The sequence below is a fragment of the Puma concolor genome, chromosome B2 (assembly GCF_028749965.1).
Source record: "Puma concolor isolate L17-30 chromosome B2, mPumCon1.1.hap2, whole genome shotgun sequence".
NCBI classification, from domain to species: Eukaryota; Metazoa; Chordata; class Mammalia; order Carnivora; family Felidae; genus Puma; species Puma concolor.
Genome location: NC_141671.1, coordinates 67,554,027 through 67,578,732, shown reverse-complemented (window position 1 = coordinate 67,578,732; position 24,706 = coordinate 67,554,027). Strand labels below are relative to the sequence as shown.

Sequence of the window (24,706 nt, the reverse complement as noted above, 5' to 3'; positions counted from 1 at the left end):
TTTATAGTCTGTGCATTTTATATATCCTGTTTAACATACTAAGAGAAAAATTAGACATTTGGAGGAAAGTTTTGGGGACAGTAAATCCTAAATAAATAGAAAACTAGACAAACAAAAATCAAAACTACTTTTAATTCCAGGAAGCAAATGTGTGCAAGAAAAGTCTGATTTGATAATATCGCTCAGCCGTAATTGTATGTGAAGACAAAGTAATATAACCATTGACTATCAGTGTCATCAAAATTATGATTAAGGAGGATAAAGGAATAGACTGAGTGCTTATATGGTGATAGTGAGGTAGAGGGGTTGGATTCTGTAGTTTCCTATTGCTCCATAACAAGTTACCACAAATTTGGTGGCTTAAAACAACACACATTTATTTCAGGGTTTGTTGATCAAGATTCTGAGCATGGCTCAGCACAGGGTCTCACAAGGCCACAATCAAGGTGTCAGCTGGGGCTGCTGTTTCATCTGGGACCAGACCGAGAAGGATCCACATTTGTTGGCAGTATTTATGTATTTACATTGCTAAGGCTGAGGACTTCAGTTTCTTTCTATCAGCCAGAGGTTGCCCTTAGCTGCTAGGAACTGCCTACAGTTCCTCACCATGTGAGTCTCCCAGCATTGGCAGCCCACACAACATGGCAATTCGCTTCAAAGCTCAAGGGAGGGACAGACTCCAGCAAGAGGCTGTGCTACTGTCTTATTTAACGTAATTCCATACATATAATCATGTACACTCCATCTCCTTTACCATTCCACTTGGTTGGAAGCAAGTCACAGGTCCCACGCATACTCAAGGGGAGGGGAATCCCTCAAGAGTGCTGTGTCAGTTTAGCCAGCTATACAGGTAGGAGACAACAGTCCCCACAAGACTAGCCTTACCTCTGACACCAATTGCGGTTTCAGGAGATTCCCAAAAGCATTCTTAGGATTGATAATTCACTGGAAAGACTCAGAAAACTCACTGAAACAGCTACACTCGTGGTTACTGGTTGCAATTTATTACAGGGTATAAAGATACAGGTTAAAATTAGTCAAGGGAAAAGCACTCAGCAGCGTCCAGGAGGATACCAAACACAGAGCTTCTATTCTTTCCCTGTGGAGTAGTGGATGCATTATTCTCTTGGCATCCATATATATAATACACATGAAATATGGCCAACCAGGGAAGCTCACCTGGGCCAGAGTGTACAGAGTTTTTATTGAAACTCCGTGGTCAACTCCCTACATGTCTAACCTCAGAGTCCAACCACTGTGGAGGTCAAGCATCATGATCCAAAGGCCCACCATAAATCACTTTGTTAGACTTTCTGGGCTGTTCCAAGGTCTTACTGATTACCTTCCAGAAGTCAATGGCAAAGGCAAGACCTCTGAGTTAGGTTTTTAACTTGAGTTAGGGCCATATCTTTATTACCTAGATATAAAGCCCAGGAGGGTGAGGGTCATGGAGCCACCCTAAGAGTATAACCAAGGCTGAATTATTTCTTACAATGGAAAATCAGTAAATATCAAATTTGAAAAACCTAGAAAATGCAATATAAGTATGTTATTTAGAAACGGCTAAAAGATGAAGTGGTTACATCTTGGTAATGGAAAAACGGGGGAAGGTGTGGGGACTTCTTTTTAAAAATTAAGCCATGCCCTTTGTAGCAACATGGATGGAACTGGAGAGTGTGATGCTAAGTGAAATAAGCCATACAGAGAAAGACAGATACCATATGGTTTCACTCTTATGTGGATTCTGAGAAACTTAACAGAAACCCATGGGGGAGGGGAAGGAAAAAAAAAAAAAAGAGGTTAGAGTGGAAGAGAGCCAAAGCATAAGAGACTCTTAAAAACTGAGAACTGAGGGTTGATGAGGGGTGGGAGGGAGGGAGGGTGGGTGATGGGTATTGAGGAGGGCACCTTTTGGGATGAGCACTGGGTGTTGTATGGAAACCAATTTGACAATAAACTTCATATATTGAAAAAAAAATAAAAATTAAGCCATGTAGGGTCTCCATCAGCCTTCCCTGTTGGCACCAGCATCAGTGGTGATCAAGACCAAAGCTAATTATGTCAGAGGCAAACATCCTCCGGAGGGACTGCCCAGCATTCTGGGCCCAGGGCCCTGTCACCTACTCAGTCTCTGAGGTCCCACCAGAAATCAGGCCCTGATCTCCAGAACACCCTCCCTGAAATTTGGCCCAATGGACGCCATGTGGCTCCAGTCCAAAAACCCCATCATAATTTCTTGTTTTGAGAGTGAAAATGAGCTGGGGAGGGGCAGAGAGAGGACAGAAGATCTGAAGCAGACTCTATGCTGACAGCAGAGCGCCTGATGTGGGCCCGAAACTCATGAACCGTGAGATCATGACCTGAGCTGAAGTCACTTAACCGACTGAGACACCAAGGTGCAGGAAACCCATCATTTTGAAGATCATGGCCCATACTGTAGTGATCCCATCCATCCACATTACTCGAAGGAGCCGAGCCCAAGGATTGCTTTTTTTCTTGGAGGAAAACAAACCCTCCAGCAAGAAGCCTGCTAGAGAGGACCTCTTTAAGACATGTAGCATCCCAGGCACTCCCACTGCCACTCCTGTGCTATACCCCCTGAATGTTGAGTCCAACTCCAGGAAAGAAAGATCTGGACGCCAGAAACTTGGAAATGTCTAATAAAGGCAATCCTCCAGCCAGCTGGAGACTCTTGGCTCTGCCTCCACCTCCACCACAGGCCATTGGTCTGTATTGCCTTGGCTTTGAGGGGCTGCTGAGGTCAGGAGACTTGGTCAGTCTCATCTGTGCTGTGTCCAAAGTTAATCAAAGTCCTCAGGGTCCCTGTGAAGCTCTGGGCCCCAGATACAACTCCTTCCCAAATCTCCTGCCAGCCGTGAAAGAGGAACGACTGTCTTTCTGTGCTGCAATCTAGATTCTGACTTACAGGTTCACTTAGTCTAATGAGTCAACTCTGGTAAACTTTTTTTGACTACTTTTATTATGAAAATATTCAAATATACACAGAAGTAGAAAGGGTAATATATTATCATATGTCTACCACCTGGCTCCAACAATATCATTTTAGTTTTCTGGTTTCACTTGTGGTCATTGAATTTGAAATTATACACTTTTTATTTCTACGTTTTATCAGGTTCTTATTCTCATACGCTATGGCACATTTTTAATGTTTATTTTTTGAGAGAACACGCAGAAGCAGGGGAGGGGCAGAGAGAGGCCTGAAGTAGGCTCCAGGCTGAGCTGTCAGCACAGAGCCCAACACAGGCTCAGGAGCTGTGAGATCACGACCTTGGCTGAAGTCAGATGCTTAACCAACTGAGCCACCCAGGCATCCCAAGAAACTACTTTTGTATGAATGTGTAGTAATGTAAGAGGAGGTAAAGCCCCGACCAATTATACACAAAGTGTTAATATAACTATCATGTACAGAACAGAAAACTATTCAAAACTATAAAGAGAAGTTGGGGAATGAGATTAGTCTAAGAATCTTTCATGGAAACGAAATTTTATTTTTCCTAGGATTTATTTTACCTATAGGCTGAAACTTAAGCACTGTTGCATATCCTAGTCTCATGAAACCCTTTTACTCTTTCATTTAGAAGTAGGTGAAGTATAATTATTTAGACAAGCACTCCCAAATACAGTTCTATTTAACAAAATTAAAGGGCTATTCAGGGTAAGAGATCACCTTATCTTTTTATCATAGAAAAAAATTGTCAACAGTATATTTTTCACTGCCATGATCTGCACAGGCTTTAAACTCCTTATTTTTTTTTTTAATTTTTTTTTTCCCAACGTTTTTATTTATTTTTGGGACAGAGAGAGACAGAGCATGAACGGGGGAGGGGCAGAGAGAGAGGGAGACACAGAATCGGAAACAGGCTCCAGCTCCAGGCCATCCGCCCAGAGCCCGACGCGGGGCTCGAACTCACAGACCGCGAGATCGTGACCTGGCTGAAGCCGGGCACTTAACCGACTGTGCCACCCAGGCACCCCTTTAAACTCTTTAAAGACTGACATTAATAGAGCAACATTTTAGGAGATAAAATGTACTTTTATTTTCAAATAAAGATAATAAAATTGGAAAATTAACTCAAGTTTAAATGTTTGATTTTATTAAAGAAGGTATAAAATATTGAATTCCACCTTTTTAAACACTATTTTAGAATCAGTCATCTCTTCATACAGCCAGCATGTTTGCAATATTTCCACATATCCTAAATAGTATCTCTAAAGTCTCGAAATCTGAAAAATAAGTAGAGGAAAACATAAATTGCTATTCCCAAGCCTTTAAATTTTAAACTGTGATAAAATTCATGTAACGAAATCTGCCACAGTGACCATTTTAAATATAGTTTAGTGTTATGTATCTTCATTTTTATACAGCAACTCTCTAAACTTTTTTATCTTGCAAAACTGAAAATCTATGCCCATTAAACACCTCCCATTTTCCCCCTTTGGCTCCTGAAAACCACTCTACTTTCTCTAGAAGCTGACTACTCTACCTACCTACGTTGTTCGGTGGAATTACACAGTATTTGTCCTTGACTGGCTTATTTCATTTAGCATAATATCCTCAAGGTTCACCCATGTTGTACCATCCTGTCAGAATTTCCCTTTACATACCAATTAGTTTCTCTGTTTATGCCTGGGTTGCCTCCATCTTTTGGCTATTAAGAAAGCTATGAACTTGGGTGGACAAACCTCTTAGGGACCCTGCTTTTAATTCTCTTGGATATTAACCCAGAAATGAAATTGCTGGGTTATTTGATTTTTTTGAGGAACTGCTTTATTCTGCAGTGGATACACTCCTTACATTCCCACCAATAGTGCACAAAAGTTCTAATTTTACCCCTCCTCGCCAAAACTCAGTTTATTTGATAGTAGATATTCTATAATAGCCATCTGAATGTGTGTGAGACAATCTCATTAGTTTTTATTTGCATTTCCCCAGTGATTAGTGAGGCTGAGCATCTTTTAGTGTTTGTTGTCCATTTGTGTATCTTTGGAGAAAGGTATATGGAAGTCATTTGCCCATTTTTTAATCAGGTTTTCATTCAGTTTTGAGTTCTCTATAAGTACTAATTCCTTCAGATATGGTTCACACACAAAAAAAATAGAGGTATCATGCTAAGCAAAAGTCAGAGAAAGACATACTATGATTTTACTCGTGTAATTTAAGAAAACACAAGCAAAGGAAAAAGAGACAAACCAAGAAACAGATTCTGAACTAGAGTACAAACTGCTAGTTATCTGAGGGAGGTGATTGGGAGATAAGTGAAATAGGAGAAGGGCATCAAGAAGGGCACTTGTGATGAGCACTGGGTGGCTGTCAGTGTTAAAAAAATCCTCTGGAATTTATTCATATAGCCCCCTACTGGACAATTAGGTTAGTCTTTTCCTACTACAAATATTGCAATAATGAATCTTTACTTACATATGCAGACATATTTATAGAATACATTCCTAAAGTTAATAGCTGAAAAGGTTATGTATTTGTAATCGATACATTATCAAATCGCACAGAGCTTCTACCAATTTATACCTCAGCCAACTCAGTTACTCTTAATGAGATTTCTATACAACTTAAAATTTTCAACTCTCTAATACTTGCAACTCTAAATGAGATATATTAACTGGAACTTATATAAAAGTTAAATAACCCCTAATAATTTGTGTTAATGACTCTTAGAGATAGTGCTGATTGCAACAAACATAGTAACAGTGTAGTTAAGGAAAACAGGTCGTTGGAAATCCAAAATTTGAAAGTGTTAAATTTTACCTCCTGTAGGTAGGCTGGTACCACTTTTCAACAAGGACATTAGTAATAACATTTCTTAGGTTTTCCTTGGGGTTTCCCCAATTTTTCCATTTCTCTTCTCAGTTTATTTGCCTTGTATCTCTCGGCCATTGCCATAAGTTCATCTGGGACATTCTGAAACATTAAATGTTTATTACTAGGAATGAGATTTTCTTGCAGAGTGAAAGCTTTTCTTGGCAGTTTTAAAAATTTTTTCTATTGTTTGAGAAACAAAGAGCAAGAGTAGGGGAAGGGTAGAGAGAGGGAGACAGAATTTGAAGCAAACTCCAGGCTCTGAGCTGTCAGCACAGAACCTGCTCCCAATCCCGTCCCCTTCTCTCTGCCCCTCCCCTCTCAGAAATAATTAAAAAACTATTTCAAAAAATAAATGAATAAAACCAGACTGATCTTTAAAAACTTCCATGACTATGCTACCACTCCCTGCTTGCATGGCCCTTTACAGTAACTGGTGCCACTTTCTGTATGTTCTTTCTTACCACTGGGCCTGAATGTTCGCCTGCTAGAACATGTACCCCTTTCTTGTACAGTTCTTCCAAACTCCGCCCCATTGGCTTCTTCCTCAGTATGATTTCCATTGAAGCTCACTACCATTAGATCAGGTTCCCCAATTATATACCATAGCTCCTTGTCTTTGCCATGCTATAGCACTCATAACATGTTTAATGTTTTTTCCTGACAAGCACTAAGCCCCAGTACTTGGAATAAATAAATAAATAAATGAAATTATTTGAACATTAGAAAAGTGATACAAGGTAGAGTTCTGAGTTGTTTATTCTCACCTGATGTGTTCTTTCCAGAATGTTAATTAACTCACCAGCGATCCTCCAGTCATTTCTAGTGATGAGGGTAATAGACATTCCAGTCTTCCTATAAAAGGGGAGGAGTGCGTGTAATTCAATTTTATAATCTGTACTCACGATTCAGTTAGCAAAACAATAAAAATAGCAAAACCTCAACTTTTTCACAAGCCCAAATACGTTATTCATTAAAAGTTAGCATCACTCCAACAGCAATTTGGAATCTCAATAATCTGGAGCTGTTCTATTTTTATTTTAGAGAGAAAGAGTGTGCATGCAAGTGGGGGAGAGGCAGAGGAGGAGAGAGAATCCCAGGCAGGCTTGATGCTCAGTGTGACCCTGGGATCATGATCTGAGCTGAAACCCAGCATTGGATGCTCAACTGACTGAGCCACCCAGGCACCACTGTTTCAACTGCGTATTCCCAAGGGATTTGCTAGTAGTCCTCTTACACAGGAACAGTAGAGTATCCACTGTGGATAGCTCAGTGTGACACTGTAGATATAAAGCAAAGAGTAGAATAAGAAACAGCTGCAACTAATCAGAGAGGCATCTGGTTGAATCTGGAACAGGCCAATTGGACAGGGATAAAGTAGCAAAGCAAGTGGCACAGACAATTTACAGGCAAGACCAAAAAACACTTTTCTAGCTAAGAATCATTTGTGAACGGAGTAATGGTGGTTGGCTGCTTTCATAGGTAGACTGTGCTTACTTACCCTGCCCTTCCTGTGCGGCCTACTCTATGTACATATTCTTCAATGTTCCGGGGGAAATCGTAATTATAAACATGTGTGATGTCGTGGACATCAAGACCTCGAGATCCTAAGTCTGTGGCAATCAGTATTCTTATTTTACCTAAAGAATAAAACCAAAAGAATATACATTCTGGCATAAACCAACCCAAGACATATCAGAAAAGTATATTCTCCCCTAATATCTAATTGGGTGAACCATTGTTACTTTTAATATTAAAATACTTACGACAGTGAAAATTAGAAAGGGATATTTGTATATATATTTATATATAATACAATATAACATAATATTTATATATATTTATATTTCTTTTAAACTGCTGGCAAGTTATAATACAATATACATCATGGTTCAGCAGATAGTCCCTGCATCACCTGAACCATGTCAAAGATATACAACTTTCAGGTAAATTAATGGCAGTACCCCACATTGCAAATTACCTTGATATGCAGGTTTAAATAGTAGTTCTTGGGAGTTTGGATAGCTAAATATATTTAATACATGACTAAAACGTATTCTTAATTTGAGAGTGTCCACCCAAGCAGGGGAGAGGGTCAGAGGGAGAAAGAATCTGAACCCACGCTCAGCACTGAGCCTAACGTGGGGCTTGATTCCATGACAGTGGGATAAAGACCTGAGCTGAAACCAAGAGTCAGATGCTGAACTGACTGATCCACCCAGACGCCTGTGAAAATCTGAATATTCAGAGCTCTAGCAAGTAGTTTTGGGATCTGCAAACTGAGGACAGATCTTAGAAATGGGTTCCATGAAAAGGTGTCACTCAGCCAGGTGCAGGCATTATACACTTAAACTGGATCAAATACTAATTGTGTAATGTACCTGTTTTTTTTTTTAATATACCTGTTTTAAAGTTTTCTAATGCTTTCTCTCGGTCTTTCTGTTCTCTGTTGCCGTGAAGGGACTCCACTGATATATGTTGCAGGATCAGGTCACTTGATAAGTGATCGGCACTGAAGCAAAAGATGAAGTCAGTGATCTTAAGTGCTTATTCTAATACCACTATCAATTTATTAGTTTCACTTCTATTAGCAAGGACTATTCCATTCTATTTACTTCTATTAGCAGAAGACTGAAACATACTGAAAGATATATATACACTGTTTGAAATTAATATACAAATAGAGCTAATGCTAAACACATCAGTTTGATGATTTAATGATGTAAAAGAAAAAATACTCACACAGCTTTTCTACTAACAAACACGATGACTTTGTCTTTGGGAGACATGTTTTCTAGAAAAGTTTGGATATGAGATCGCTTCTCTTCTTCTGTGGTGACAATTATGTTTTGTTTCACTGTACTTACTGCCTAAAGGAGTCAAAAGATCAGTACATCAAAATTGATAGGCAAACAATACACACTGGCTCAAAATGTATCTATCGCTATCACTGGTTAAGTTTTAATAAACTGCCAAGGGGAAAAAGGCAGATCATCTCAAAAGGACCTGTTTCTACTCAAAGATTTATCATTCAGCCTCTTGCTTCTTACTTATTCACCCAAGCTGAGTTGGAAACTTGAGTACTTGGCAAGTTAGTTGAAAGTAATTGGTTACCATTGTTGGGAAAGATGACCAGAGTGAGGCCAAACTGCCATGAATTTGGGTACAGTTCTTATAATGAAGGAGGAGGATCAGCTTGGGACAAGAGTTTCCATTCAGTGTGTATTCTGACACTTTAATGCAAAATTTTAAAATATCATTGATACAATTTAACCCAGAGATAAAATGGGTTTTAATAGCATTTAATGAAAGGAATGCCATATCTAGCCAAACTTTTCATGCAATCTAATGAAATGAGCCTAGGCAATGACCTATCACTATTACTTGTGATTAAAAGATCAATTTTTCAATAATGATTAATTGAACATTCAATTTCGATTAAGTGGAAGGCCAGGGAACTTTCAAAGGAGGAGATACATAATGGAGATCTTTATGGATTGTAAAATTACTGATATCTGAACCCACTGATCCATCGTAATTTCACCAAAACACTAGACTTACACACATGCACTTGTTGACCTTGTTCAGAACCTGATTAACAGGATTAAATAAAAATGAGGTATCAGGAAAATAGGAAAAAGGACTGGATAGGAGGGTATTGAGGGATTATTAAAATTTTAGATGTGAAATAACTACCATAATTGTTAAAATTAGTCTTGGATATATACTGAAGTTTTTATCAATGAATCATACGTATCTAAGATTTTCTCTATAACTAGGGAGTGGACAGAGTTGTCATGTCAAAACAAAGTAATTACAATTCTCATAAGAAATATTTTTGGTAATAGTAATAAAAAAACAAGCTTACAATTAGGTCCAAAGTACCAACATATACAATCATGGGCTCTTTTAAATAAGACTGTGCAAGTCGACGGACAGCATACGGCCACGTTGCACTGGAAATAAAGCATGATACAAACATTAAAATTTTATCATAAAAAATTACCATTTCCCTAAGAATGCTATGAATCAGATTACCCATAGAAGACAAATTTAGTACTTTTAAATAAGGAGGACTTTTACAGAATGTGTACTTCACAAAGAATTGCTGGACTAGAGTGAGGCTACTAGACGATACCTTTAAATAAGCTGAATTAAAAAGTTTATAAACCAAGGTGAAGGAGATCTATGCCTTAAATTCTAATCAAAAATGAATTCGAGATTTAGATTAGTTTTCCCCTGGCCTTTATAAAACAGTATTGTCAGCATACACTGTCAGTCAAAAAACCAAGTGCTTATGCAAAATAAAAGCATTTTAAGTGTACTGAAAGGACATGTAAATTCAAATGTTTCTTCATCCATACAAAGTAATCTTACCTTTTGTACTTTCACTGTAGTTATAACAATGGAACTATTAGTAACAAATGAGGACATACTTCCAATTATACACTATTCTTTTTAATGTTAATGGCACAAAGGTTATAAGCCACAGAGAAAAGTGTATAGATCACTCTGCATTTATTTTTATTTAATGTTTTTATTTTATTTGAGAGAGACAGTGTGAGCGGGGAACAGAGAGGAAGACAGAATCTGAATCAGGCTCCAGGTTCTGAGCTATTGGCAGAGCCTGACTGAGGGCTCGAACTCAAACCGGAAGATTATGACCTGAGCCAAAGTTGGATGCTAAACTGAGCCACCCAGGCTCATTTAAATAACATTGTTTCTCAGTTTTATCATGGGCAAAAAACTATTTAGTATCAAAGGTTTGTCTCTAAGAACAGGTGCATGTTTTCAAATGTGAGGCCCCCACTTCTGAAACAATCTCCCCTCCATGAGTTCCCTGTGTGTTTTCACAGAAATGTCTACCTATAACTTAGGAAATCCAAATCATTATTATACTGCTACACTGAATTGCTGTACTAAGTGATGACATAACGTCTTTCACCGAAGCATCTCAAGATACCTTCAATACTCTAACATCCTGTAGGGGAATTAAAAATGGAGTCTAGTCCAGTGATTTCTATTTTGTAGACTAGCAATTAGGCATATTACCTACCTTGTCATAATTGTCTGCCTGTCAGGGCGCACATCTAATAAAATCTTCATTATCTGGGGTTCAAATCCCATGTCTAGCATCTTGTCAGCTTCATCTAATACCTGCATTAAAATGATCGTGGCTACATTAGATATGGGAGGTAACTAATATGCTGTTAACATACTATAATAAGGTAATTCTCTCATTTCCCCTATTACTTAAGCCAGTATTTTATTTATTTTAGAAGAATACCTTTTGAGAAAGATAGCAGGAGTTGGGGAGAGTCCCAACCAGGCTCCCTCACACCTGGTGAGGTGAGATCATGACCTTAGCCAAATTCCAGAAGAGTCTAATGCTTAACTGACTGAGCCACCCAGGTACCCCTTAAGCCACTATTTTAATTTCTTCAGAACAAATAAGGGCGGATCTAGTTGTAACACAGATTGATTTAAGCCGGCTTACAGTTTCTAGATCTAATGAAAAAAATGTTAATGTCGGGGCACCCGGGTGGCTCAGTCGGTTGAGTGCCCGACTTCGGCTCAGGTCATGATCTCAGTTTGTGAGTTCAAGCCCTGCGTCGGGCTCTGTGCTGACAGCTCAGAGCCTGGAGCCTGCTTCGGATTCTGCGTCTCCCTCTCTCTCTGCCCCTCCCCTGCTCACACTCTGTCTCTGTCTCTCAAAAATGAATAAACATTAAAAAAAATTATTAAAAAAAATGTTAATGTCTAAAATATCTACATGAATTTTAATTTTTTTTTTACTTATCTACATTTTCTAATATTTATAAAAATTGAAATAGAATGCAAAGCATAGACCTTTGGTTTTGGCTCAAATCATGATCTTGGGGCTTCAAGCCCTGCATCGGGCTCTGTGTGGGCTCTATGCCAGCAGCAGAGCCTGCTTGGCATTCTCTGCCCCTCCCCCACTCGTGTTCTCTGCTTCTCAAACTTAAAAAAATAAAACTATTACAACATGGATAGTATTCTAAGACTGTTTTAATAAGAATTCTATCCTTCCTCCTAGTATCCCAAACCCTCACTCCATGATTACCAAGTAAGTTATGCTTCTGAGGTCGACAAAGTTATTCATTTGTAGATCATTCAGTCTTCCAGGAGTTGCAATAATAATATCTACTCCTTTTTTCAGTTCTTGTATCTGACCATTTCTATCTCCACCACCATATATACAAACACTTAAAAAAAAGAGGTACATGTTCAGGCAAGGAATGTCCCATTACAACGCAAAATCCCAACCAAAGCATTTTGGGTACAAAAAAAGGTATGTAAATCAGAAAGTATCAGATACCCTCTGGGTAGTATTTGTCCCTTTCTAAGAACTATCCACACCCATCAACCCTCAGTGATGTGTTCTAAAGAGCCATATTTGCATCACTGTTACTTGATGTCACTGACCTGGCTGCCTTTGATTTAGAGTGGGGTAATGCCTGACCCATGCTGAGCCAATCACATTCTCTAAATGTGTAAAAAATGGGGACAATGTATAAAGCTATGAATTATTAAAATGCCCTTAGAAGAATGGACAATGAAATGACAACGTACCTTTTAAGGCCTTTATATGAATACTTAGAACATTCCGCTTGTACTTGAAGAGCTAATTCCCTAGTGGGTATAAGGACTAACATTCCAGGTCCGTTCCTTTTTTCTCTAATTCTTTGGAGAGAAAACAATTATTAAAGTACCTGTCTCAGGTACATATAGTACATTCATTCACCACTTTCAGAATTTGTAGGAATCAATGTCAGAAGTCACATACATTCACCACAAAACGTGGAGTACAGAAAAATGGCACAACAAAACACCAAGGGCCCAGATACCAGCCTTTTCATTTAACATGGCCAACGCTTTCCCTGTGTCAAACATTCCCACACAACTGTATTGGACATAATAATTTAAACATTTCCAATATTTCACTATTAAGACTACCTATCAGTTCCTAAAAATCCTTTGTCAGCTTATACTCTGACCAGGCCAGTATAAGTTCATTTCCCTGAGGCTAGGCATACTTTTTGGCCAATGCAACAGATGAAAGAAACTTTAATTGCATCTTTGATATCCACATCTATTAAGCCCCTATGAAGAGAACCCAGCTGTAGAAATTCTTACACAGGCTGTAAATCGAGATGGATGAATCCAGGCATTAGGTAGGACAATGTCTTCCCTGTTCCAGTTTGGGATACTCCTATAAGGTCTATTCCTTGTAGGACTATTGGCCATGTCTGTGACTAAAACAGAAATATTAAAAGTGAATCTTTCAGTCAAATGCCCCTCCTCTCCCTGCCACAAACTTCTTTCAACATTTTTTTTCATGCTAGGCCCTGCTGGTACAGGGGATGCTCACAAGGGATAGTTACTCCCTGGTGATTTAACTTCTAATAATCAGACATTGTTTGGGGGGAAAAAACTGTCAGTAAAACATTGGAATTAAAGAAACCATACCTGAATTGGTGTCGGCTTCCTGAAACCTGCCTTTTTAATGTTTTCCATAACCTCAGGGTAATGTTTAAAGGCGTCCTCAAAAGTACAGGTAGGATTTGGTATCTGACGCTTCTGACCATTTTTCAAGTCATCACACATTATATTATAATTTTCTTTCCTTTAAGGAAAAAAGTATTAGTGGCTTTGGTCACTTTATTCCCCAAGTAAGAAATGTTTCCCAGCATTAGTTCATCATATCTAGAAATTCAACTGCAACTGTCAAACTACAGAAAAATACAATAGAAGTGAGCCCATCTTTTTCTTATCAGAATAGTTAACAGAAAAGAAAAAAGATACATTGTATGAATGGGCCAGTGAAATTTCATCGAAAGCTGAAGAATAGAGCCTGAAAATCACATGCTTCATGATTTCTATCAGACTTGGCAAACACAAGGTTCTACAAATGTTCCACATACATTTACTGTCAACAATCCTATCAAATGGAAATTTCTCATTTGACAAGTGATCACTTGTCCAAAGTCTGAGCCCTATTCCAATCCTAGAGTAACTGTTCTGCTCTTCCATATTATCTTAGTTTTATAATGGACTGGTAGAAAACACATTGCTGTTAGGACCCTTAATTCCAAATAAGCACTGAAGAAGAGATGCTGATATTCATATCAACTTATGATTTAACAGTAGTAGAAATAATTCTCTAAAACTGCTGTCCAACACAGCAGGCACTGCACTAACCACAGTAGTCTTCCTGAGTTAAAAACTCAGCTCTTCAATTACACTAGCCACATTTTCAAAGTTCAATAGCTATCAATAGTGACTCCTCTATTGGACAAATACTATCCTTTTTCCATCTTTGCAGAAAGGTTTCTTGGATAGCAATGTTCTAAAATATTTCATGTAGGATGTAACCAAGTTCATGTGAATACCAGAAATGTAGTCTTCGATTGCAGTAATTTTAAATGTTTGCCTGATGAGTTAATTTAATAATATAACAATACAAATACTTAAACAAAACTACTCACCTCCAACTTTCTACTTGCTCTTGTGACATTGAACTTGTTGCTTCTGACTCCTTGTAAAAATTTTTCTTAATTGCAGGTAAGTCTGAAACAAAGATGAAAATTAAAACTTTTTGATAAGTCAGGATTTATATTTCATTGAAATTTATTCAATAACAGAAGTTAAACTAATCTATTAAATTCACCTTACAGGTTTAGACAGTTCTTTGCCAGTCAGACTTATGCTAGTCTCTAAGAGATCTCCTGTTTTGGTTTCTTTCAATTACATTTTTCATCTGAGAAAGGGAGCCCTGATAATTAAGTTTAGTAAGAGAAAGAATACTTTACATAAGACAATCATCCCAATTGGTAAATCTTCTCAAACACAGTAGACTGATTTTACCTTGTCTTTGAAGATCTATTTTATTTCTGTTTAGGTATAGAATATTTATTCTACTTTGAGGCTATTTTGTCTCCTTTCTTTTATATGGCTAGCATACTTCCTCCAAACTTAAATCTTTTCTGGACCCCCTATCCTTGATCTCCCTACCACATACTGTTCAGGGCGGCACTGGTAACTTAACATGCAGATGAACTGAACACTTAAATGGTCATTGTTATATTTGTCACTATTAGTGCATTAGCTTTTTGCTTTTTAATTTAACTTTATTTTAGAGAGTTTGAGAGGGGGAGAGTGGGAAAGGGGGGAGAATGTTAAGCAGGCTCCACACTCAGTGCTGAGCCCATTGCAAATTTTAAATGACATTGTATTGCTGCCTTGTGGTAGCCAAAATTAGCACCTGAATTTAGACTGAAGTTTAGTGGATGTGAAACATTACACTCCATAATTCCAAGTGAGAATCTCACTTAAGATTAATGCAAATGAAAAAAAACCCTCATCTCTTCTCAAAAACTGTTTTTCTTTCTTATTAATGTTTTTCCCTTATTTTGCCCTTGTCAGCAAGGACACTCCAGAATCAATTTCTCAACCACATCCAACAATGTTAACCACTTATGGTTGGCATGTTCATTGTCTTCATTTTCCCCTTGGGCCTGATTTTCTATATTTTATTAAACTCTTGCCATGAATTACCTCCAATAAGACAAAAAAGTGTAATGTTTTTAAGTTTACCTTTTTGGAAGAGAACTCAAATGGAGGAGGGGCAGACAGGAAGGCACAAAACCTGAAACAGGCTCCAGGCTGAGCTGTCCATGCAGAGCCAGATGTGGGGCTTGAACCAATGAGCTGTGAGATCATGACCTGAGCCAAAGCTGGATGCTTAACTGACTGATCCACACAGACTCCCCATAAGTTTAATATTTTAATTTCCCAATTATAACACTGATAACAGCATAGAAAACATAGAAACAAGTCTTGCCACAGGGACTAACTGCAGCATTTAATGTTTTATTAACATTTTTCATATTGATTTCATTACTAGAAATAAGACACATCTTAGAGGATAAAAACCTCAAGTAAAACCCACCCCCCCAAAAAAAAACCCAAAAAAATAAACCAAAAAAAAAACACCAAAAGTACACCAACACTAAATGTACATGTTAGGATACAGCACTAACCTTCCCACTTTTTCTTTTTCCATTTCAAAGCATCTTCTCGAATTTGATCCCAATCAATCAATGGCTGATTCTCTGTACTATTACCCTCTGTCCTTAAATCTCTTCCAACAGAAGGTTGGAATGCAACAATATCTGTTAAAATATTTTTTACCAAATTAGTTCAAAACAAATCCTAATTGTATAAATTACCCCACTTTACTGTTTTGTGTTTAAAAACCAGACAATAGGGGCACCTGGGTGGCTCAGTCTGCTTAGATCATGATCTCACTGTTGGTGCATTCAAGCTCCACCTCAGGCTCTGTGCTATCAGCTTGGAATTCTCTCTGCCTTTACCTGGCTCATGCACACTCTCTCAAAATACATACATACATACATACATACCAGAAAATAATGCTTAAAATATAAAGAGTAGGTTTTAGTACTATGATGCTACGACAATTTGTATAGTTTTTCAGTTACCAGAGTTACTGAAATGGAAATTTATTAAAGAAATGGAAATTAGTTTGAAAGCCTGGTGTTTGCTAATAAATCCCAAATTAATCTTTACAACAATCCTGTGAGGCAGAGGTCACCCCAGGTTAACAGATAAAGAATCTTAAAGGCTTCCCAGAGCTTCCTTCCTAAGAAACACTGAGGCAATGCTGCCATCAACTTTAAGATGCCGTTTCTTTGTTACTTTCGTATTTCCGGAAATGGCTCAATAATGGCTTTTCCTCTAGTCCAAGATCTGAGATTTTTTTAAGTAAACTATACCTAACAGGGGGCTTAAACTCATAACCGCAAGATCAAGAGTCACATGCTCTACCAACTGAGTCAGCCAGGTGACCCTGAGATTTTTTTAAATGCCAAACTAGGTAGTTTTCAAAGTTGGTCACATTCTAGGGAAGAGATAGAATCAGAAGGTCATGACTAATCCTTCTACCATTAATAGTGAATGCATTAAAAGGTTATTTTGTTTTTTCTCACTTACCTGTGGCTAAAAGTAAAACTGCAAGGCTTCACTCACCATAGAGATTAAGTGTTTTAATGTAAGAAAATGAGTATTCTGGCATTTCAAAGGAAAAAATCCATAACAGATAAGATTTAATGACAGCAATCTGAAGATGTTATCAGGAAAAGCATCAACTAAGCAATTTTTAAACAAAGCAATTTTTAAAATTTTAACAAGGCTGTGCTATACAAAAATTACTTACCAATTCTAGGCTTTAAACCGTAACTTTCTTGTTGTTTAACAACATTATCTATCGCTGTTTTGGCCTTGGCCTTCATACCCTTGCTACCGAATATCCTGACCTGTGCATCAGGATAACCTTTTATTATCTAGAAGCAGGAGAAAAATAGGTGAGACTGAAGTCCTTTTACCACGCCCCCCTCCAAAAAAATCACTCAACTTCAAATAGCATAAAAATTTTAAGTAAATCTAGTAGTATTGCTATCAGTGTCTTTAAGTTCTAATTGGAGGGGATTCTTCATTCTACAAATCTATCCTGAGATCTATCTCCTGGTTGGAGGAAAAGGAACAGGACAATCTAAATTTAAAAACTACCATGTCAGGGGCACCTGTGTGGCTCTGTCGGTTAAGGTCAGACTCTTGATTTCAGCTCATGATCTCATGGTTCATCAAGCCCCTCATTGAGCTCTGCTCTTGACAGCAAGAGCATGCTTGGAATTCTGTCTCAAAATAAACTTAAAAAAAACCCTACAGTGACAGTTATGGAATACATTTAGCAACTAGTGTTAGAAGATTAAACTGTTAATCTGACCTCTTTTTAACTATGAAATTGTAATTTGGCAAATCATACAGAACTGTAGGGATGTGGCAGATTAACCTATGTGCTATATTAATAGCAGATTGAGGGGCGCCTGGGTGGCGCAGTCAGTTAAGCGTCCGACTTCAGCCAGGTCACGATCTCGCGGTCCGTGAGTTCGAGCCCCGCGTCGGGCTCTGGGCTGATGGCTCGGAGCCTGGAGCCTGTTTCCGATTGTGTGTCTCCCTCTCTCTCTGCCCCTCCCCCGTTCATGCTCTGTCTCTCTCTGTCCCAAAAATAAATTAAAACGTTGGAAAAAAAAAATTTTTTTTAATAGCAGATTGAATGGTCAGGTTATTTATGTAAAATTTTAACTTGAGGGAAAGCAACCTTACTACAAGGCTGACATGACATTTGAAGACTCTTGAAGTCACATCCTTAACTATGCATAATCCCAGATAACCTCATTGATTCAATATCTGGAAATTGCTATACCAAATGCTATCTTAGGCTAGTGATTTCAAGAAAGCTTAACAATTTCCACTATTTACAGACAACTCTGTTCTTTTTATGTTTATTTTTGAGAGAGGGCATGTGTGGAGGGGAGAGGCAGAGAGAGGGAGATAAAGAACAGGCTCCTCATGTCAGTACAGAGCTGGATGCAGGGGTCAATCCCACAAACTGAGATCAAGATCAGAGTGAAAACCAAGAGTCAGATGGTTAGGGGCCCCTGGGTGGCTCAGTGTCCAACTTCAGCTCAGGTCATGATCTTGTGGTTAGTGAGTTCAAGGCCCGTGTTGGCACTGTGCTAACAGCTCAGAGCTGGGAGCCTGCTTTGGATTCTCTCTCTCTTCCCCTTCCCCACTCAGTGTCTGCTTCTGAAAAATGAATAAAGCTTAAAAAACAAAAGTCAGATGGTTAACCTACTGAGCCACCCAGGCCCCCTGTATAAGTTCTTGAAATGAGGCTGAAATGAACACGGAGAGGATGGAAAGAATGGGGATGCAGGAGGTCTTAGGCCTCCCTGATGAGCAGGAGTTATATCAGCTAAGATAGGAGAGTGTCAGGAGCCCAGCTGTAAGTACTCAAGGAGTTCAGTGGAGGGAGTGAAGGCAAAGGAGGCAAGAGGTTAAAGGAGACAGATCAAGTGGACCATGCTAAGGAGTCTGGACTTCTTAAGAGCCTGAGATATCATGAAAAATTTTTATGCAGGAAAGAAAACAAATTATGAAAACAATTTGTATTTTAGAAATATTGCCCTGGTCACAGTAGAGCCTAGTGAGAGGGGGATAAGACTAGAAGTGGGATGGAAGATTAGGGGAGAATGCCCCAAATGTGATTCCCCTTGAGAAATACAGGAAATATAAAGGAACGCAGTGACGGACTGGTTGCAGGATAAGTACAGGGAAGTAATCTGAGATTTCTGGCTTGGGAACTGGGTGAATGATATAGCTGCTGAGACTGGGAACACAGGCGCAGGTCAGGGTTTGAGGGATGGGGTCCAAAAAGCACATGATGAATATTCAAGATCTCATTGTCAGTTGAGATTATCGCTAAAGATTTTTACCTCCAGGAGTCACAAAACCTAGAACTGGAAATGGACCACAATGTGGGACCATTCCTGAAAAAGAATGGCAGCCTGAAGAGTTTTGCCAATTCATTTAAATAACCAATAGTCGGGGCGCCTGGGTGGCTCAGTCGGTTAAACGTCCGACTTCAGCTAAGGTCCCGATCTCGCGGTCCGTGAGTTCGAGCCCCGCGTCGGGCTCTGGGCTGATGGCTCAGAGCCTGGTGCCTGCTTCTGATTCTGTGTCTCCCTCTCTCTCTGCCCCTCCCCCGTTCATGCTCTGTCTCTGTCTCAAAAATAAATAAAACGTTAAAAATAAATAAATAAATAAATAAATAACCAATAGTATGTTAATAACTAATGAGAAATTATAGTTACAAATGAACTATGTTCTTTGAGGATTTAATACAGACCACTTACCTGTATTTTTGTGTTTGTTGTACTTTGTATGTCTTTTATTTTTGACCCACCACGACCTGTTTTTAATAAAATATTTAAGAGATTTAATCAAAGCCACAACTGGATATCACCTCACACCTATGAGAATGAGTATCAAAAATACAGGAGACAAGTGTTAATGAGGATGTGGAGAAAAGGGAAGCTTGTGTGCACTGTTGGTGGGAATGTAAATTGGTACAGGGACAGGTTAGTCAAAAACTAAAAACAGAACTACCCTATGATCCAGCAATTCCTCTTGTGGCTGTATATCCAAAGGAAACAAAACTGTTTCAAAGATATCTATCCTGTTCATTACAGCAGTATTGTATTATTCACAATAGTTATGAAGTGGAAACAACCTAAATGGCTATCAACAGACCACTGAATGAAAAAAAATTTGGTATAGGGGCGCCTGGGTGGCTCAGTCAGTTGAGTATCCAACTTCGGCTCAGGTCCTGATCTCAAGGTATGTGGTTTGAGCCCACACTGGGCTGTGCTGATGACTGGGAGTCCCCAGCCTGCTTCAGATTCTGTCTTCCTTGCTCTCTGCTCCTCCCCAGCTCATGCTGTCTGTCAAAAGTAAATAAACACTAAAAAAAATTTTAATATTTAAAAATTGAAAAACATGTTATAAACATGCTAAAAAAGCTTTCAGCCTTAAAGTATTCCTTTTTTGACAACATGATTGAAGCTTGAGGACATTATGCTAAATGAAATAAGCCAATCACAAAAAATAGAGCATGACTTTGAGATATCTAATGTAATCAATCAGACATAGAAACAAAGATGATGGTATTTGCCAGCGATGGGAAAAGGGGAAAATGGTGAGTTGTTCAGTGGGTAGTTGTCATCCAAGATGAAAACATTCCAGAGATCTGTCACACAACATTGCTTTTATAGCTAACAGTACTGTATTGCACTTAAATTTAAGCTTAAATACATGTGTGTTTTTTTTACAAGAAAAAAAAAGTGGCTCCAGAACCAACATTAAGTGGGTGGTCTCTAGCAGAGCCTGCACTATCACAGGTGCTCAGTAAGTGTTCAGTGTGTGATTTATTGCAAATCTAGGGGCTTTCATTTATGGAGCATCACTCTTCAGATCTTTGAGCCTGAGCCTTCTTGAGGAACCAAATCTATACCTGGTCTATCAATCAACTCTATTTAACAGCAGCCTGCAAAATGCTGTCGTTTTTCAAAACAGGTTTAGAAAAGGGTAAAACAAAATATTAGCTCTCATACCTAATAGGCAAAGTGCTCAAATTTATCCTGTCTTAATGGCCACAAATGGGACAAATCTCCATTTCTATAGTTTCTAAGTGTCTTTCAAAAATGAATTTCTAAGACTCAGGTGTACTAAGAAAAAAAGATCCTGTTTTTCAGGAGGTAAATACCCAAGTAAAAGAAACAGTGCAAGATATTGCTACTGTTCTGAACAACCCTAATATCCTACACCTTCTTTAATGGCTCTAAATGGTGCTCAAAGAAACAGATTGGACTTGGACTTGTTCATTTTGGGTTAAGTCATGAAAAGGCCTGACCTTTCACTCCAAAGATTTGATAAATCTAAGAGTTTGGTTTCCCAAAATATCAACTCCACAAAGTATCTAAAGTGACATCATTCTAGCATCAGATGGTATTAGAAATATCACAGTTAAAGGCCTTGATTTCATTAGATGGCTGCTGAATGGAGGCGAAGAGAGTGGGTGGGGAGGCCCTGGCCCCACCCCGCCTATCCAACCTTGTTACACTTACCGATCACAGCGCCGACCCACATGTTCTTCAATCCAAAGCAGAGCGGCGGTTCGCGGGCACCAGGCGCCACAGGCTGCGGGAGACCAGAGGAATTCCTCCAGCCGCCACCTCTGCCGCCCTTAGGTACCCCCTGACCTCTTCGATTTGAATCCTCCGTCGGCCTCCTTTCTGGAGCCCGGGACACTGCCGAGCCTCGTCGGGTCGCAACGACCCACGAGGAGGCGTTGGCGTCTGCTTCTTGCCTCGACATGGTTCCTTGAAGAAGATCCGGCGCGCCCGACGTCGCTCCAGTAGGGATCTGCACCACACCCCCGTGCTGTCGTAGTCTTAAATAAGGTAGCCACGCAGCCGCTACTTAAGGAGCCCGCTCAAGGCTCGCCACGCCCTGGCCACGCACCCATTGGTGGACGAGATGTTGTGGGCGTGGTCCTCACTGTTTGACCAATCCACTTTTTCTATCATATGAGGGCTCCTCGAAAGAGTCAATGCGCAGGCTTTAGGTTCCTTTTCAGGTGTGGGACTTCCAAGGGTTGTCCTTTGTGCTTTGCTCTACGAAACTCCCAGCCCAACTACCCTCAACCTCAGTTGTTCAGAAACGTTTTTTAGCCGTGACTCGTAAACGTCAGCCATTTTTACAACATGACCCAGTACATACATAAAAATTTTGAAACAAAAGGTTAAAAAAACAGCACTTACCATTGTTCTAAGAGCAGCACTTTGATATATTTAATATTCATTTTTAAATCATTGGTTGTTATGCACAAAATTCAATGACCCACAGTTTAAAAACTCTCTGGACTGAAAAATGCTGCTTTAACTCTTCACACACTTGACCTGAATGTTTGCTGTATGCGAGGTAATGAAATTTAATAAATGCCTGAAGCACTCCCGTCATTGTAGTGTGGCTCTGTGGCTGGATGTATTATTTCAGGAAGCAAGTCGGCTAGGCGTGCCCCTACTTTGATTAGGATCTTTGAATTGTCTAAACAAATCTCAGTTCACTCATCTATAAAACAAAGTAGTTCTTTATTATGCTAGGTTCTCTGGTCCATGCTCAGGAATGAAAAAAAGAAAAAAAAAAGTACCAAACGTGATCCATCCAGGTTGAATGGGTTAACTCACATGGAATTAACTGTAACTTTCTTTCTTTCTTTTTCTTTCTTTCTTTCTTTCTTTTTCTTTCTTTTCTCTCTCTCTCTTTCTAAGTAGGCTCCTCAAGTAGGGTCGGATCCCAAGGTGGGGCTTGAACTCATCACCCTGAGATCCAGACCTGAGCTGAGATCAAAAGGCTGAGGCTTAACTCTCTAAACCACCCAGATGCCCCCAACTGTAACTCTTAATGTAATCATGTCTGGAGAAATAGGATTACAGTGCTATTGAAGCACCCAGGAAATATATAAAAGCATAAATGTGTCCTATACTTAATACCCATTCTCTAATCCTTATCTGAAATGGATAGTATTTTTATTGGATTAGATTTCTAATCCATTTTTATTTTTTTTTTTATTTTAACATTTATTTTTGAGACAGGGAGAGATAGCATGAACGGAGGAGGGTCAGAGAGAGATGGAGACACAGAATCTGAAGCAGGCTCCAGGCTCTGAGCGGTCAGCACAGAGTCCTACGCGGGGCTCGAACTCACGGACCGTGAGATCATGACCTGAGCCAAAGTCAGCCGCTTAACCGACTGAGCCACCCAGGCGCCCCAAGATTTCTAATCCAATCCAATCTAGTTGAATCAAATCGAATCCTAATATTGTGTTGAGAATTTTTGCACATAGGTCTATGAGAAAGAGGTCTGTAGTTTTCTTGCAGTGTCCTTGCTTTTGGTATTGGGTCAATGCTGGTCTCATAGAAAGAGAAAGTTTTCCTTTATCTTCTATTTTCTGTAAAAGATTGTAGAAAATTGGTGTAATTTCTTCCTTAAATGTTGTGTAGAATTCACTAGTGAAAACATCTGGACTTGGTGCTTTCTGTTTTGCAGAGTTGTTAAATGTTGGTTTAATTTCTTTAATAGATATAATAGTTTATTTCTTGTGTGAATTTTGGCGATTGTGTCTTTCAAGGAAAAAATCCATTTCAATTAAATCATCAAATTTGTGGACATAGAGTTGTTCATAGTACTCTTTTTTAAGGTCCATGGGAGGGGTGTCTGGGTGGCTCAGGCAGTTGAGCGTCAGACTCTTGATTTTGCTTAGGTCATGATCACAGGGTCATGGGATAGAGGACCGCATTGGAGAGCCTATTTGAGCTTCTCAAAAAAAAAAAGTTTTTTTTAAAATAAAGTCCATGGGATATACAGTGATGTCCCATTTTTTTAATTTCCAATACTAGTAACTTGTGTCTTCTCCTTTTTTCCTTTGTTGGCCTGGCTAGAAGTTTATGATTTTATTGCTCTTTTCAAAGAACCAGCTTTTGTTTTTATCCATTTTCTCTGTTGATTTCCTGTTTTCAATTTCATTGATATCTGCTCTAATTTTTATTATTTCTTTTCTTCCGCTTACTTGTATTTAATTTGCTCTTCCTTTTTTATTTCCTAAGATGGAAACTTAGATGATTGATTTTAGATTTCTAAGTTTATTCATTTCGAGAGAAAGATCACAAGCATGTGAGTGAAACAGCAGGAGCGGGGGAGGGGCAGAAAGAGAAGGAGAGACAGAATCCCAAGCAGAGAATCCATAGTGTCAGCGAGGAACTTGAGGCAGGGCTCCATCTCATGAACAATGAGATCATGACCTGAGCCGAAATCAAGAGTCGAAATCATGTGTCCGACCTTAAGCGACTGAGCCACCCAGTAGCCCCTAGATTTTTCTTCTTTTCTTATATGCATTCAAGTCTATAAATTTCCCTCTAAACACTCTGGGTCTGTGGCTTGTCTTCTCATTCTCTAAACAGTGTCTTTCACAGAGCAGAAGTTTTAAATTTTAAGTATTGTTCTATTTTCTTTGTTGGCTTTTTTTATTTCTATTTTTTTTTTAAAGTAATCTTTATGTGTACAGTGGGCCTTGAACTTACAACCCCCAAATCAAGAGTTGCATGCTCCATGGACTGAGCCAGCCAGGCACTCCCAGTATTGTTCTACTTTCTGAAGGGCTTCCTTCACTTTATCCTGGTGATTCTACCAAATATAAGTAAGAAATTATACCAATTCTCTACAATCTCTTCCAGAAGGTAGAAGCAGAGGAAATACTTCCTAACTCATTGTATGAGGTCAAAATTACCCTAACACCAGTAGTGAACCCTAAAGTAAACTATGGATTTTGAGTGATAGTGACTTGTCTATGTGGGATCATCAGAGCAAGGA

The 24,706-nt window shown here is 39.0% G+C and overlaps 1 protein-coding gene across 2 annotated transcripts; it reads right to left on the bottom strand.

Moving 5' to 3' along the window:
- Positions 1 to 4,093: 4,093 nt before the first annotated feature.
- DDX43 (DEAD-box helicase 43) lies at positions 4,094 to 21,815 on the bottom strand. Of its 2 annotated transcripts, XM_025925811.2 has the most exons (17): positions 21,403 to 21,815; positions 19,633 to 19,688; positions 17,091 to 17,217; positions 15,898 to 16,029; positions 14,344 to 14,425; positions 13,325 to 13,481; positions 12,992 to 13,110; positions 12,428 to 12,538; positions 11,919 to 12,060; positions 10,890 to 10,990; positions 9,702 to 9,789; positions 8,576 to 8,703; positions 8,236 to 8,345; positions 7,335 to 7,473; positions 6,601 to 6,688; positions 5,783 to 5,935; positions 4,094 to 4,245 (listed from the first exon to the last, which is right to left on the bottom strand). In XM_025925811.2, the coding sequence occupies exons 1-16, from the start codon at positions 21,650 to 21,652 to the stop codon at positions 5,822 to 5,824; spliced, it is 1,944 nt and encodes a 647-aa protein (XP_025781596.1). In that variant the 5' UTR covers positions 21,653 to 21,815; the 3' UTR covers positions 4,094 to 4,245; positions 5,783 to 5,821. The 2 variants fall into 2 exon arrangements, with proteins under 2 accessions (XP_025781596.1, XP_086563355.1); XM_086707229.1 differs by lacking the exon at positions 15,898 to 16,029.
- Between the last annotated feature and the right edge of the window lie 2,891 nt (positions 21,816 to 24,706).

Coding starts and splice junctions, on each gene's coding strand:
- DDX43 (XM_025925811.2), bottom strand. CDS start 21,652: ATGTCGAGGCAAGAAGCAGACGCCAACGCCTCCTCGTGGGTCGTTGCG. Junction 17,218..19,632: donor CAACAAACACAAAAATACAG/GTAAGTGGTCTG, acceptor TCCTGCTTCTAG/ATAATAAAAGGTTATCCTGA. Junction 8,704..9,701: donor TTGGTACTTTGGACCTAATT/GTAAGCTTGTTT, acceptor TGACTCCTTTAG/GCAGTAAGTACAGTGAAACA.